Below are 16,874 nucleotides of genomic sequence, written 5' to 3' on the forward strand. Positions count from 1 at the left end.
TTATGCAATAAAGTGTTTTATAGCTATAAAATAATTTATCATCCCCATTGATTATAGAGTGCTTTACAGAACCTTAACTGATGTACAAACTTTACACAGGCTTCAATGCAGCAACTGCTGGAGTGAAATGCAGCAGCTGTTTAACATTACAAAAAACTTTGAAATAAGAAGTAAAGCATACTTCTTTTCAATTTGAAACTCCATAGGGAATTTAGGGAGAAGGTATGTAATTACGCCAGTTACAGTTTGCCTGGGATACTGGGACATGACTACACTTACAAAAAAAACAAAGCCATGGAATCTTTAATGACCAGAAGTTATTACCATGACCGTAGCTTACCATTTGTATTTGTGAGGAAGGCTTCTGCACTCCCTTTCTTATTCCTGTCCAATATGTTCAACATTCCACACCTGCACCATACAGGGTTAATCCCTGACTCATCAATATTGTTTCCTGTTGCACTAGTGTGTTCTTTGGAGGTCTCCCATCCAAGTAATGAGCTGGTCCAACTTTGATGCATATGAGAGCTAACGGGATCACAGCACATTGTGGTATAACCTCAAAGTATTTTGTTTTATTATGTGATCTTCTGATTATACATACTGAAAAATGTGACCGTGTGTGGAAGGTTAAACAAAATTTTACCAAACATATTTTTAAGCATATAGTTTTGGACTTAAGCACGAAAAATGTCAGCCCAGAGGACAAATCTTTCAAGGAAACGAAAAACAGCTGAAAATAAGGCTTATAATTCTAAAAAATCCTTCTTTACCATAATTATAATTGTGCCAGAACAGCACTGCGTGTTTTTAAATACATAAGCCATCAGCATCCTGCATTGCTTGGGACAGGGGTTCTTAACATTTTACTTTCTGAGGCCCCCCAAACATGCTATAAAAACTTCCTGACCCCCCTGGGTTCCTGGCCCTCAACTGTTTTTCCTGCATATCCAGTAAATTAAAAACCAGGGCAGGCATTAGGGAATAGCAAACAGAGCAGTTGCCCATAGCCCCACACTACAGGGGCCCTCGCAAAGCTAAGTTGCTCAGACTTTGGTTTCAGTTCCAGGTGGTGGGGCTCGGGGTCCTGGGGTTCTGCCATACCTAGTGGGACTTCAACTTTCCACCCTGAGTTCTAGCAAGTCTAATGGCAACCCTGCTTGATGGACTCCCGAAACCTGCTTGTGGCCCCCCAGGGGGCCCCAGGCTCCTAGTTGAGAACTGCTCACCCAGGAGATACTTTTACAGTTATAGTATAAGTTCCAATACACAGTATTTATAACATCCCTGGTACATATCATTATCCGTCATTTGGATGAGATCCTAAATCAAAGGTCTTTTACCTGCCTTGTGGTTGTCAAGAGAAAAGTAAAGATCTTATAGTACTTTTCAGGAAGAGTGAGAGAGAATCTGGGTGTCCTGACCAGATTTCCTCCTCAGCAGTTTCTAGTATTGAAGAGCTGTGAGCACTGTTGTTGAGTGCATAATGGCTGCTGCCTTGGCCTACACAGGCACTGTACTGTCAGTATCAAGTGCTTTGCTTTGTAAACTTTTTTCTGGACACCTGGAATATGAAATGGTCCTTATAAACTCATCTCTTATAATCTTATGTAAAGTTTCTGTTCACTACAATGAAGAATTTAGTATTATCTTAAAATGTCACAACACTGTCTCCAAATAAATAACAAATACTAGCATTGTGCTAACACTGAGTTGAATAAAATATACAAAGGCAAAGGAGACCAGAGTTAAGGCAGAAATTTACTACTTTGGTTTAGATATAGGTATTCATAAACATTTCAAAATACTAGGTACGTCTCTTACTATCTGTAGTACCTGGGCACAAAAGTTTGGGTTGAGGGCATATGTATAGCTCTTAACGTTGGATTTCCTTAGGTTTGGAATATCAGGGTATGTCTACATCTAAAATTTTGCAGCGCTGGTTGTTACAGCTGTATTAGTACAGCTGTATAGGGCCAGCGCTGCAGAGTGGCCACACTTACAGCAACCAGCGCTGCAAGTGGTGTTAGATGTGGCCATACTACACCGCTGTTGGGCGGCTTCAAGGGGGGTTCGGGGAACGCGAGAGCAAACCGGGGAAGGAGACCAGCTTCGCCGCGGTTTGCTCTCGCGTTCCCCGAACCCCCCTGCAAACCGCAGGGAAGGAGACCTGCTTGCTCGGGGGTTCGGGGAACGAGAGAGCAAACCGGGAAAGGAGACCAGCTTCGCCGCGGTTTGCTCTCGCGTTCCCCGAACCCCCCTGCAAACCGCAGGGAAGGAGACCTGCTTGCTCGGGGAACGCGAGAGCAAGCCAGGGAAGGAGACCAGCTTCGCCGCGGTTTGCTCTCGCGTTCCCCGAACCCCCCTGCAAACCGCAGGGAAGGAGACCTGCTTGCTCGGGGGTTCGGGGAACGAGAGAGCAAACCGGGAAAGGAGACCAGCTTCGCCGCAGTTTGCTCTCGCGTTCCCCGAACCCCCCTGCAAACCGCAGGGAAGGAGACCTGCTTGTTCGGGGAACGCGAGAGCAAGCCGGGGAAGGAGACCAGCTTCGCCGCGGTTTGCTCTCGCGTTCCCCGAACCACCCTGCAAACCGCAGGGAAGGAGACCTGCTTGCTCGGGGTTCAGGGAACGCGAGAGCAAACCGGGGAAGGAGACCAGCTTGATTACCAGAGGCTTCCTCAGGTATGCTGGGATACCTGCTTATTCCACGGAGGTCAAGAAAAGCGCTGGTAAGTGTCTATACTTGATTACCAGCGCTGGATCACCAGCGCTGGATCCTCTACACCCAAGACAAAACGGGAGTACGGCCAGCGCTGCAAAAAGGGAGTTGCAGCGCTGGTGATGCCCTGCAGATGTGTACACCTCCTAAGTTGCAGCGCTGTAACCCCCTCACCAGCGCTGCAACTTTGTGATGTAGACAAGCCCTGAGTTAGTCAGTAGTGTAATTCTGATGTTTGATTGTTTGTTTGTAATGGCCAGATATTGTAAATTAGAGTGTTATCACAATTCTGACATGTAGCATGCAGCAGCATTGAAAACCATGTGGAAAGCTTGTATTGGTCTGGTTATTGTACAATGAACTTATTCCTACACTGAATGACTGTATCCATATTTTATTTCACTTGTTTTCTAGAATTAGATACCCTTAAATACATTTGGGGTGGGTTACTTATTATCTGGAGTGGGGTGGAGTAACAAGGTGCCCTGGTGTATGTCTACAGTATTCAATAAAAGCTGTTTCCTATGTGTTCCCACCTGGGGAAGTGTTAACCTGTCTGGTTTTTTTACCTGTATTTTTCCCCTTTCCCTTTATTCAGATCCTTGCCTACTCCATTGCCTGTTCCTGCGTCTCTGCTTTCAGCATGAAAATCATAGAGGCAGTGGAGGCTGAAGAGATCATGAACAAGTTGCGGACGTTAGCCGAAAATAATCAGCAGGTTATATCCACAATTTGGACCCCTTTCTTTCATTATATTTGTCTTTTCCTGTGTATCTTTAACGCTGTACTCATGTCAATATAAGATGGAAATTCCTTGATCCTTCTTGGATATTTGTTTGAAAGAGTGTGATTTGAGGAGGGTACCGTGAAGGCCATCTGTTTATTCTGTATATTCCCTGTAACTGTTCATTACCAAAGGATGAGACAAAAACTGAATTTATATATGCTGACGATGTTTAAGGGAAAAGCTTACATTTTCATTTCAGGGTGTCTCAGCACCTTGAACCTCCTAATTAATATCTTCTTCCTAATTCTGTTCTTGAGACACTCTCTTCCTGGGGAAATAGGCTCTCTTGAATTATAGGTAAGGCAATAGTTTTGTCATGGAGGCCGAGGAAGTCACAGAATCTGTGACTTCAGACCCAGGGACTGGGAGCTGCAGGGTCCCGTTACTTCCTGCAGCGTCAGGGAGCTGTAACGTACCTCTTGCCGCCTGAAGCAGTAGGCCTACAAGCTCTCAGCCACCATGGGCAGTAGAGATACCCAACAACTCCCAGCCGCCACTGGTGCTGGGGGTACCCTGAAGCTCCCTGCCAGCCGCAGCAGCCAGGGAATCCCTGGCAGCTTCCCGGCTGCTGCGTTGGGGCTGGGGGACCTCCAGCAGCTCCCCGCTGCCGCAGGAGGACAGGGGGAGCCCCACGGCTCCCTTGCTGTCGCAAGGGGGCAGAGGGACTTCTGCAGTGCTCCCTTGCTGCCGCTGGAGGGGGACGGGGGACCCCCACAGTGCTTCCTTGCTGTCATCGGGGGGCAGGGGGACCCTTGAAGTGCTCCCTGCCACTGGGAAGGGGACAGGGGGACCATGCAGCTCCCTCTGCTACTGATGGCAGGGAGACCCTGGAACTCAGAGTCCCCTGGAACTGCCCTGTCCCTTCCCATTTTATCATGGATATTTTTAGTAAAAGTGATGACAGGACAGGGCTTTTTTTCTTGATTTTTTTTATTGCCCGTGACCTATCCATGACTTTTATTAAAAAATATCCATGATAAAATCTTAGCCTTAATTATAGGCAACTGAATTTTTACTCTTTCTGTGGACGCCATACAGCAGATCACAAACACAACCCTAATAGCTTGGTGTCTCAACCACAACTTCCTCTAGGGTGTCCCTTTCCACACAGTCACTGTTCTACGACAGCGGTTCTCAAACTGTGGGTCGGGACCACAAAGTGGCTCACGACCCTGTTTTAATGGGGTTGCCAGGACTGGCTTAGACTTGCTGGGGCCCGGGGCCAAAGCCCAAGCCCAAGCCCGAGTGCTTCAGCCCTGGGCAGCAGGGCCCTTGGGCTTCGGCTTTGGCCTCCCGGCCTGGGGAGATGGGGCTTTGGCTTTACCCCCATCCACATCCTGGGCTGGAGGGGCTTGGGTGGGCTCAGGCTTTGGTCCCCCTTCCTGGAGTCCTGTAGTAATCTTTGTTGTCAGAAGAGAGTTGCAGTGCAATGAAGTTTGAGACCCCCCATTCTAGGATCTCCATCTAACAGATGACCAAAACAGCACCATTTTGTTACTTCAGCATCCCTTGACTGCCCTTCTGTCACGGTTTGACTTGCTTTGCTCCAGCAGTCTTGTTTCAGCACTGCTTCTTCCTCCTCATCTAGCCAGTCTCTACCAATGGGAAAAGAGAAGAAGTGCTGTCACCGAGAGGAAATGCTGGCAGGACTGTTCACAATCAAAACCAATCTTCACAATATTCAGCAGACGAGTAAATTTATCTGGAAATGGGAGGCAAATCAACATTTACTTTTGTAATCCTTTTTCTTCACATCAGAAAGCCATCCTCTAAAAGAGAGGCTTCTGCACCTTGGTCCCTGAGGCACTTGCTGGTGGTCTGCAGACAGCTAGCTGATCATATGATACTAGTTCCTTCTTTTTTCCAGCTGCTAAATCACATTAAAGAAGCTAAAAATATGTTACATTATTTCATAATATCACTGTTCCACATAAGCAATTGCTGAAGTTGCAACAAGGGTGTTGTGTAATTGTGAAGTTAGGTATTTTGTGAATGGGAGAGGATTTGGTCAAGGAGACAATGTTGATATTAAAATGTGATCCATACTGAAGAAGGTTGAGAATTCCTTGCCCTAAAGCAGAGACCTTGTCCCACAGAATCAAGGAGTAGAAACTTGCAGTGAGAATCCACTGTGATCATGATGAATGTCTGTACAGCTGCTGATGTCCTAATAGTTGCATTATTAACTGATTTGTATTTCACTAGTTCCTTCCTCATCACCAGGTTAAGGCAGAGGAGGCCTTGATGTTGCCTGGCATAGTTAAAAATATGTGTGTTGCAAATAATGCATATACTTAAGCACATGCTTAACTTTAAGTACATGCATAATGCCATTGATTTAAGCAGGTGCTTAAGCTTTTGCTAATGGTGGCCTAAATATCTCTCTGAACTACAACACTTGTTCTTCAGCTCTCAAAAAACATCTATCACTTGACCTAAAGAAGTCCATTGACTGATAGCAGTAGCAGCTTCTATCCTTTTTTCAAGCCAGTCATTAGAGGGCAACATAATTCCCTGACATGTATATGTAAGGGTGCAGACTCACCCCTGCTGTGCCTCTTGCTGGTTGTCCTCAGGAATTAACTCATTTTCCAGCCAGAAGCGCCCTTGGCAGGCCAGGTGTCCAGCCTGTCGTTGACCCTGTGTCCCTCCTGGACCCTGGTGCCCTTGTCTTGGGTGCTGCCCCTCCCCACCGGCACTACCCCCTTCTCTCTGGGTCTCCCCACCCAGGGGAACTCCCAGCCCCTATCCCCACGTCGCCTCAGTTATGTCAACTGCCAGTCACCATCTAGCCCCTGCACCCTTGGGTGAACTACAGTCTGTCAGCCAATCATTACAGGCATCAAGGAGCTTGGACTGGCTGCCTTTACCCACCCTCAAGCTGCCCCTCTGCAACCCCAATACCTATTTGGGCCTATAACCAGACCCTGCATCCTGGGGAGTTGCTGGCCCAGGGCCTCCCAGCCCCCAAGGCCTTTCCCCAGCCCTGCCTCACTCTAGGTCCCCAGGTGAGTTCCCCAGCAGCCAGGCCTGTCTCTCTCTCCAGTCAGAGTGAGACTGCTTAGCTTCTGGCTACCCTGGCTACCTTATAAGGCCTAGTTGCTCAGTTTGGGGCTTGGCCCCTGTTGCAGCCATTTCTGCCAGTCAGCTGGGGTTTTGCTCCCTCCCCCAAGCCCCAGCCCTCTGCAGGGCTTTTCCAGCGTCTTCAGGGCTGGAGCGGGTGTTCACCCTGCCACAGTATACATAGACACACATCAAACCAGTACGTTACAACATGACAGGGCTCAACATCGTAGAACTGGATGCTTCATATAATTCGATTTCCTGAAATTGATACCTATAGTTTTGTCTCTTTGTTTCAGTCAGCTGTTCATTTTAAAAGCACCTGGTATTTTGAATGATGATGTAGCTTGTGTTATTGAACATATCAGTGGGAAGTATTGCACCTGGAAAATGCAGGATGTTTTTCTTTTGAAAAAGGAATACATGGGCTTTTGTGAAAGCTGTTTTGTAAACTGTGTTTTTGACATCTTGTGTTTCCTGCAGACATCCGGTTTTGCTTTGGCATTGGGTAGCATAGTTCATGGTTTGGCAGTCTGTGGACATGGGAAAGCAGAAGACTTGAGTAACAGACTGCTTCCTGCCTGGATGAAAATTGTTCTTGCAGAGGTAGAGGAGCTGTCTGTCTCTCCTTTTAAAAAAAATAAATTACTACTGAGCTTATTTAATTAAGGAGAAGAAGATAGTTAAGAATAGTTTGAATTATTTGAGCAGGTGAATAGATTCACATTTAGAAGCAAGACTCTCTGCAGTCTGTTTAAAGAAAAACCAATATTTTCTTCTTTTCATGCTTGCTCATGTCCATTCCACGGTAGGTGTGCGCGCTGTGTGCAGAGTCACTGGAGATTTTTCACACAGTGGTATCCATTGGGCCAGCTCTAGTGCCCTATGGTTTTGTGTGCTCATGCGCCAGTATAGCCAGCCTGCTGGCTCCACACCCTTTCAGATCCCTCTTACCGCCTGTGACGGTCACTGGAACAGCTCTTCCTGCTTTGACAAACTCTTTCTCAGTGCTCTTAGTTTAGTCCTTTTCCCTTTTTTCTCTATCCCAGTTTTTTATTTTCTCAGTTTAGACTGCTGTAGATTAGTTGTATATGTTTAGTTGGTGCTTCTCACTCTGTTAGTGGAGTTTCATCCGGTGCTGGGGCATGCCTCGGTCCCCAGGTTCAAAGCCCTGTGCCTCCTGCAGCCAACCCATGACTGTGAGTGACCCGCACTCCAGTTGTCTGAAGTGCATGGGAGAGACTCATCAGGGACCATAGCCAGATCTGTCAGGATTTCAAGCCCCATACAAAGAAGAACAGTTTGAACTCCCTCCTGATGGAGACTGCACTTAGTCTCTTACTGGAGCCAAGAAGGTCCCACCCAATACTTCAGCGTTGGTGTGGAGTGCTCCTCCCACCGCGTGAGTCTCTTGGCACCATTCTCCTTCACCTGTGCCAAAGAAAAAACATAAGATTCAGCTGTCCAAGAGGGGACTCTGAAGAGAGCCAAGTATGGGAGCACAGTGGTGTGTGGTCTGAGTGAGGCGACTCCTCTGCCCCTGCTCTGAGGGTGGGACCATGAATTGGCCTCATATGCAGGCTACATTGAGTCCAGTCCCAGACAGTCCCTCAGCATCGAGGGGCAATACGGCACCAGTGGGATCATGGTACTGTCTATTCTGGAGGTATTCATTGTGGCCAGGGACCAGCTGGCTCTATCGATAAGGCTACGTTTATGTCACAGAGGTCATGGAAGTCACGAGTGACTTTCAGAGATCGCCCTGACATTCTCTGCTTCAGCCCCAGAGCTGCAGGAGCTGACAGCCAGTGGGGCCCTGACAGGGTTCCAGAAACAGGTGACAGCAGCAAGAAGAGACGGGGGCTCCCTGCAAGTTCCAGGGACAGGTGGCAGACTCCTGAGGGGGCCCTTCTCAGTGTTCCAGTGATAGGCAACAGCCTTGCTTGGGGGGCTTTGGTGAGCGGCTCAGGTATTCCATTTTCTCTTTGGGAAATATGGTCACCCTGCAGCTCCCAGACGCTGTGGACAGAGGAGGAACCCCACAGCTCCCAGCCACCACGGTGGTGAGGGAAACCATGGAGCTGCAGCAGCAAAAGTCATAGACAGTTCATGGCTTCCATGAATTTTTGTTTATTGCCCATGACCCGTCTATGACTTTTACTAAAAATAACCATAACAAAATCTTAGCCTTAGCTATCGGTACTGCTTTTGCCAGCAGTACAAGAGTGGGTGGTGTCATTGCTGGGGAGCAGAAGGGAGTATGTGACCATTACGGGAGCCACTTACCCTGCCAAATGGAAGTGTTTCTCCATGTGGTCCTCTCAGTGAGGTGTCTGACCTGCTGTATCACCTCTCCAGTCTGTGCTGGAGGATCTGCTTCTTCAGAAACAGCCGGGCCTAGCCATTTCATCGATTTAAGGTACACCTAGCAGCCATCTCAGCCTTCCACCCTCTGGTAGATGGTAGGTCGTTTTTTTCTCACAAAATGTCCATTTGCTTCTTCAAGGGCTTAGAGAGACTATGCCTGCAAATTCGTGAACCCATTCCTCCATTGGACCTAAACCTGGTCCTATCAAGACTCTCAGGCCCTCCTTTTGAGCCACTGATATCATGCTCTTGTCATACCTTTCCTGGAATGTCACAACCTGGTCGTCGGTGCATACTTTTTCATCCTATAACGCCGTCACCCAGCAGGCTAATGATGATGCTGGGTTTGGTTGAGCAATGTTGCAATCTGCATGTCCATGAATTCTTAGCCCATCTCCTAAGCTATCGCTTGGAAGGCACCTAACGTGGAATGGATATGAGCAAGCATTCAAAGAAGAAAAAATGGTTACTAACTTTTCTGTAATTGTTGTTCTTCGAGATATGTTGCTCATGTCCATTCCACGACCTACCCTCCTGCCCCTCTGTCAGAGTTAGCTCGCAAGAAGTAACTCAGAGGATGTGGAACTGGCTGAGCTCCTTATACAGGTGCACCAGAGGGTGCTAGAGCCAGCCCGATGAATACCACTGAGGGAAAAATCTCCAGCAACTGTGCACACAGCGTGCGCATACCTAATGTGGTATGGACATGAGCAACACATCTTGAAGAACCATGGTTACAGAAAGGTTATTAACCATTGTTGTTTTATAAGCAACAACGTAATGTAAGACAGCTCTCTACCAAGAAGTTTCCAGATAATCTGTGAGAGCTCAACTGCATTCTTTACTCACTGTGAGTAGTATCTTAGTCCATGAGTAGTCACACTAACATTGAGATTACTTATGAAGTATGGTGGTACTTAACAAAAATTAGACTGGCAAAATGAAATTTGTGTTTTGCTGTTCACTGTAAGTTTACCCTAAGTGTGTATTTCATTAAGTAATAAATGGCTCTAGCTCTACTTTTATCAGCCTGTAATTGCCATCTGTATGCCCAGTGCATACAGAAGCTACACGGTGATGCTCAGATTGCATTTAGTGTAGTAGGTGGAGTTGAACAATTTAAGGCCTACTGAAGGCAACATTAATCACAGTCATCATAACTGAATAGAGAATTGAGTGAAATGTATTCATTTATTATGCTTACAATTCCATAGTAATGATTTATCCCGTTGTACCAAAAAATTACATATGAAATGTAGTTTTAAAAGCAGATCCTAAATGAATCTCCAAGATGGGATTTGAAGGTAAATATTAATAACACAAAATTTTGACAGTCTGTATAAAGACTAGATCATCTCAGCATGTTCTTATGGATGATGCACTTCAAAGATGTTACACTGGAACATACCGTACTGAGGTGCTATGTCAATGAGAAATATACTATTATTTGAGTTTGGGAAAAGGAGCAAGTTCCTGAAATGCTGTTTATTTCAGAGCCTTGGTAACATAGTTGGGTCTCACACTCTGAGGCCAGCATATGAGTTTGTTGGGGGAGAGGTATGTCTGTATTGTTCAGAATTAAAAAGAACATCTTTTCTTGGAGGAAAATGCCTTTGCTGTTCAGTGTTATGCCGCCTTCTACCCCTTTGTCATGTGTTGATTTTGCTTGGATTTATAGGGGTCTCCCACAATGCAGCGTCTGGCTGCTGTCAATGGGCTGGTTGCGTTGGTGGGTTCTGAAGCATCCATGATACAGGTAAAAAGATATAAGCGTATGATACCTGTGTTTCCTTTAGAAACAAAGTTAAAGATTCAGGCTGGAAACCCGAATGGAATCACATCTCCATGAGCACCTGTAACACCACAATGGATTTTGGCGGGGGGGGAAGTGGTGGTTAATATATTGAATAATTAAATAACTATGCTTATTTAATAGCAAAACATTCAGTTTGCTGCAGAGTTTTGAATTAATTGTACAAAAATGTATTTCCTCTGTCAGAATAATATCTTTGAAAAGAAAAATTGGTCCTTAGGTTGCTTTCAACAATATTTGTTGTGTATGAGAGCTAAACCGGTTCCTCCACCACCAGTTATGCATTTCATTGTTTTGCTTTTCCTTCAGATGTTCACATCCTTTTGTTTTTGTTTTTTTTCCTGGCAGCTGAAATCTGAGGCTATCCAGTCCTCCCAGTTTCAAAATAAACTTAATGAAATCATCAGAACCCTGACTCAGGTGAGAGGATCATGTCTGTCTCCAATAATGTGTGATGTGCACTGTACTACAGTACCTTGTGTGGAGGATCCAGATTTAATTTAAAAAAAAGTACAATTTTTTTTGTGTCCCACGTGCTGTCGCAGCACAGAATGAAGAGACCATCATTAATGAGACTAGCCTATAAATTCATGTCCAATAATTGCCTTCACAGATAGTCAGTTTTTCTGGGGTGATTGGTCTTCAGACAAATGCAGTTTGGCTTTTAGGACACCTTCATCAATCCAGTTTGTCCTCAGCCCAAAACAGAACGTCCGGTAAGATGCTTTCATTGTTGTTGTTTAAGAATACGTGACAGGCTTTAGAGGGAGGCTCTTATGCTAGAACACTGCACCCATGTAAAATGAAAAGACAATCTTTGGCTCTAAAAGCTCCTAATCCAAGGGCACCGAACCTGCAAGTTGTAACATGCAGTCAGATCCTTGTATCTGTGCATAGTTCCATTAAAGTCTGTGGTGTTGATTGCAAGGGTCTATTCACATGTTTCTGCTTGCAGAATCAGAATCTAAGAGCTCACAAGCTAAACTGTTCCAATCCAATCTGTATTCTCTAGTTTTAAATTTACAACATAGAAGAATTCATAATTGTTTTAAAATTAGATTTGTGCAGGAGGACCTTGATCTGTGTTTTGTAAATGAAATATTTATACTGTGCTCTGAGAGCTAATTGGATTTCCAGATTTGCTGACTTCTTATTTCTGCATCTTTTTCCCTTAAATATTTTAAACATTTAAAATCCAACCAATATGAAGAAAGGAAAATAAATGAGATTAATTTTTCATAGCTGTACTCCTGAGGGTGAGCTATTCTCTGATTAGCTAAAAGTCACAACTAATCTGTCATCTTAAGCAGTCCAGTAAGCTATTTACAAAGGGTGAAAGTCATCTCTGTGCAGAGGGTCAGCGTGAGGGCGATGCATCACTTATGTCCCACTTAAGCCTACAAGAGTGCTTAAGTGGGATTTAAGTGGTGCATAGACTGTTCACTGGCCCTCAGTGCAGGTGTGAATTTCACCTCATGGTATGGAGTGACCAACTATAACTGCACCAGTAATCCACCAGGTAAATGATTGCAGGGCAAGATGATTGGTGGGAAATATAATTCAACAGAGGGAGCTAAGTATAGGCCACTAGTTTCAACCTGACTCAAGTTGTGAATGGTCAGTATCATCAAGGAGGAACACATGTCAACACCACAAAAACAATCCTCAATCCTCTTGGCGGCAGTCTTGGCAGAGAGGCCAAGGACTTAGTGGGTATGGAATGTAACCTGTGCTATTATCCTTAGCAGTGTTCCCCACAGGTTAGGATAGCGGCATATAAACTGAGGTGTGGGGAGAAATTTGTATACCACAATAGCTTTTTAGTGGACAAATGAATGAATCCGTTCTTCGTTGCTGACAGTCCAGCACCTTTCATCAGCACTAAATTCACATGGAAAGAAAGATGGATTAGGGGGAAGCCAGTGGTAACATCTGCATCAGTCTTTTGATCTAATAGAAATAGTCAGTATCAGTCTGTTAACCGGAGATCAGTTCATAAATACCTCATTTTGCCTTTGAATGTATAGGGTAGTTGGAAATTATTATTTGTCCTGCCAAGTTGCTGGCTTATTTCATATTTTTTGTCTTCACAGTTCCTCCAGACTTCAGCTACTTGCCTGAAAACAGCTTTATCAGGGCAGCTATTGACTTTGCCATTGAAGGAGGAAAGAAAGGTGAGTTGGAGCAAATTCCATAAAGATGTGATAATGTGCTGCTTCTGTAAAATGTGATTTGACTTATGTTTTTACATGTATAACTATAAAAAATCACTAATGAATTATATTAAAAATAGAAATTTCAGTGAAAAATATTTTAATATAAACTGTGTTGGAATCTTGTTAAATTTGTGTAGAAAATCAGAGCAGAGATACAACCCAGGTAATTTTTACTACAGCATAGCTAGTTGAGGCCAGCTCTCAGCTCCCTGTGCCTTTACTCCAGTCGGACTTTATATTGAGTTAGCTATCTTGATGTTTAAAAAAACAACCCACACCTTCCTGTGTGAATATGGATAAATCATGCAAACTCTCTGCATCAGTTTCCCTGCCTGTAAAACGAAGACAATAATTACTCACCTCAGAGAAGCAGTGTAAGGCTTAATTTATTAATGTGTGTAAAGTGCTTTGAGAGTCTTTGATGGGAGTTGCTGTAGAAGTACACATTATTTTAATTTATTTTTATTTATTTTAATTTCTAAAATTAATTTTACACTAGCTCCCCTTCAGCAGAGACAGAAGAACACTTCTTTAGCAGACCATTCTTTGTATAATCCAACAACTGCATTCTAAAAAGTTTGCAACATATTCAGCCAATTGCAGGCAATACAAATGGCAGAATATTTTTAAGTGCTTTTATAATGTCTTTGTCTTTCATTACAAATTGTTTTTCAGTCCAGTATGTAATATTATAAATTCATGTCTTATGTTTTTATATTCCTTGTTTTGGTTATTTTACCCAATTTGCTCATCATGAAATTCAGATAATTGGTTGTTCTGTTGCAGGCCCTGAATCCATTCCCCCTCACTTGGTGAAAGTAGCTTTGGCACCTATAGCTTTAGTTGGAGAAAGCTACCAGTATCCACCTGTGAACTGGGCTTCAGTTCTTTCTCCCTTGATGAGACTAAACTTTGGTAAGTTTAATGATTTTATGAGTCCTTTAGATCATTTTCATGTGACTTGTGTTCAAAAGATCATACTGTCCAGAGTTCTTTAAAGAGTCTAGAGCATTTAACATACCCTGAAGTATGATATTTGTGTTTCTGAGCTTATGTCTGCAAACATTCCCATGGGGACATTGGAATTCCAATACTAGTACAAATTAGAGAAAAGTCAGAGCCACAAAGTTCAGATCTAGATCTGAAATTCCCCAGAATTCAGAAGTGTCTGGATCAGATTTGGGATTTGGCCCATTTTAGTAATAGGAACCTACTGCAACATTGGGACCTGGATCTAAACTTTGTCAGTGTCCATGGAAAGGGAGAAGGGCTCACATCAGAAATTTTGATTTGTTCCAATCTCTACAGCATACCAGTTGTGTGGTGAGTCTGATATACTATCTCTAACAGAAATGCCAGATGTGTCAGAGGAAAGGATACCCCTTTCCTCTGCAATATACCTTATTTCTCAGTGTTTTCCTGTGGCAAGAAATGTTTTCTCATACCCGACTTAGATCAGCTCCTTCTCTGAAGCATGGCTATAAATGTCTAATGAGTATTTGACTATTTCACTCAAAAATATCTGTGGTGCTGAGTTCTCCATTCCATTGTCATTTGGTTCTGTTGAATTTTGTGTCTCTTGCTTCATGCAGTGGTAATTCCCCTACAGCTGAGCCATGCTTTTGCTCTTGGATTTAGATTGTAGGCCTCAGTAATAGGGAGGCTGCTCTTATTTCTTGCTAGAGACTAACAAATTTATTTGGGCATGAGCTTTCGTGGGCTAGAACCCACTTCATCAGATGTATGAAGTAAAAAATACAGGATCAGGTATAAATACATGAAAGGATGGGGGTGCTTTACCACGTGTTAGGTCAGTCTAACAAGATAAATCAATTAATCTCGTTAGACTGACCTAACACTTGGTAAAGCACCCCCATCCTTTCATGTATTTATACCTGATCCTGTATTTTTTACTTCATACATCTGATGAAGTGGGTTCTAGCCCACGAAAGCTTGTGCCCAAATAAATTTGTTAGTCTCTAAGGTGCCACAAGGACTCCTTGGGGTTTTTGTTTTTTTTTTTTTTTGGCTGATGCAGACTAACACGGCTACCACTGAAACTTATTTCTTGCTGTTAGTCATTTTATTTATTTACAAGATGCTCTTAAATCCGAAGTTCTGGAAATTATGAAACTGTCATTGTGGAAAACAAAGCCCTTGCCAGATGTAGAAAGATCTGGCAATTCATAGCAGGTTTTGCTGATACTTTTGCCTGATGTTGTGTTCTTTCAATGAATTCTCTTAAGTTATATATAGAGAAATTTGCATGAGCATTTCTCATATTGAACCAAATTGTCCATATTGCTCTCAGTATCTGAATGGTGCTTTGAATGTGGAAAATTCTTTAGCACACTGGAAAAATTGTGTTATTATAAACCTTAGAAGTTCCAGAAGAAACAGTGCATCTGTTTAGTTCCTTCATTTTAATTGAATTTAGATGGCATTTGAGACTGCTTGATCTTTGACAGGTAAACTCTTCTCATTGTACCTGGGTAATATTATGCAAGTTAAATATATGCATAAAGAAATTAATAGATACCCCCTTTGTATGAGTAGGTGGTTCATGAGCAGTGCTGATGTTGGGCTACAGAAGCAGAAAGCAGAGCAATTGTATTTTAGCCTGACATCCGAACTGGAAATGTGAAACCCTGAAGTAATTTTCAAGAAACATGATCATGAATATTTTTGTGACACATATTGAGTCTCGTCATAATAATAGTTATTCATGAATATTTGGATGACAGATGCGTGTTTGTGAATATGGTTATGAATCTTGAAAGTTTCACACATTCTAACATGAATGATTTATTCATCTATAAACTGATAACAAAAGCAGATTATTCTCCTGTTTTAAAAAGTTCAGTGCTGCATTTGTGGAGCAGAAACAATACTATGTGATTTAGGATTGGCATACCTCACAACTACTGAATAACAAATAGCTTGGGTGAACAGTTTGAAAACAATCTATAGTATGTAAATTATTAATCCAGACTATTTGGTGAATGCTTAGAAATGACAAACAGTTTTGTAGCAATCTGGATTGAGTACCAAACAATATGCTAAAGAAAAAGGCTAAATTTCTACGTCAAGAGTCTCAAAATCACAAGCATAATGTTAGGCTCCTAAATCCATATTTAGACATTGAAGTGAATAACCTTATTTCAGAAGTAAAACTACTTAACAGCATCCGTTGCAGTCAACTTTAGGCTTCCATTTTTGAAAATATTGGCCCAAATACATAAGATTAATAACAAATGGTTCCACTTTCAAGTATTCTGGAAATGTATATAAAGCAAAGTTGAATTAAGACTAAGCTTGATAAGTTTATGGAGGGGATGTTATGATGGAACTGCCTACAATGACATGTGGCCCATCAGCGACTGCCAGTAGCAAAAATTCCCAACGACTGGAGATGTGACACTAGATGGGGAGGGCTCAGAGTTACTATAGAGAATTCTTTCCCAGGTATCTGCCTGGTGGGTCTTGCCCATATACTCAGGATCTAACTGATCGCCATATTTGGGATCAGGAAGGAATTTTTCCCTGGGTCAGATGGGCAGAGACCCTGTGGGGGGGTTTCGTCTTCCTCTGCAGCATGGGGCACAAGTCCCTTTCAGATTTAAACTATCATAAATGGTGAATTCTCTGTAACTTAAAGTATTAAAAGCATGATTTGAGGACTTGAGTAATTCAGTGAGAGGTTAGAGGTCTATTTCAGGAGTGGGCGGGTGAGATTCTCTGTTCTGCAATGTGCAGGAGGTCAGACTAGATGATCACAATGTTCCCTTTTGACCTTAAATCTATGAGTCTAACTTTAAATGTCAGTATTAAATTTGAAATCCCTGTCCTTCATGTGCAGCTACAATAGAATGAACAGTTATGAAAGCCATTCCATTGTGCAAAGCAAAC

At 43.3% G+C, this 16,874-nt stretch overlaps 1 protein-coding gene across 9 annotated transcripts in view; it reads left to right on the plus strand.

The window, feature by feature from the left end:
- Positions 1 to 16,874, plus strand: part of FOCAD (focadhesin) — a 221,207-nt gene that overhangs the window by 191,990 nt on the left and 12,343 nt on the right. For 8 of the 9 annotated variants that reach the window (XM_030567746.1, XM_030567747.1, XM_030567745.1 and 5 more), the window contains 7 exons: positions 3,318 to 3,437; positions 7,053 to 7,175; positions 10,615 to 10,692; positions 11,098 to 11,169; positions 11,363 to 11,465; positions 12,843 to 12,923; positions 13,752 to 13,880. In XM_030567746.1, coding sequence (XP_030423606.1) covers positions 3,318 to 3,437; positions 7,053 to 7,175; positions 10,615 to 10,692; positions 11,098 to 11,169; positions 11,363 to 11,465; positions 12,843 to 12,923; positions 13,752 to 13,880 — 706 coding nt within the window. The remainder of the gene's footprint in view (positions 1 to 3,317; positions 3,438 to 7,052; positions 7,176 to 10,614; positions 10,693 to 11,097; positions 11,170 to 11,362; positions 11,466 to 12,842; positions 12,924 to 13,751; positions 13,881 to 16,874) is intronic. The other variant, XM_030567748.1, reaches the window with a different exon arrangement.

This window comes from Gopherus evgoodei, chromosome 6 (assembly GCF_007399415.2).
Source record: "Gopherus evgoodei ecotype Sinaloan lineage chromosome 6, rGopEvg1_v1.p, whole genome shotgun sequence".
Taxonomy (NCBI): Eukaryota; Metazoa; Chordata; order Testudines; family Testudinidae; genus Gopherus; species Gopherus evgoodei.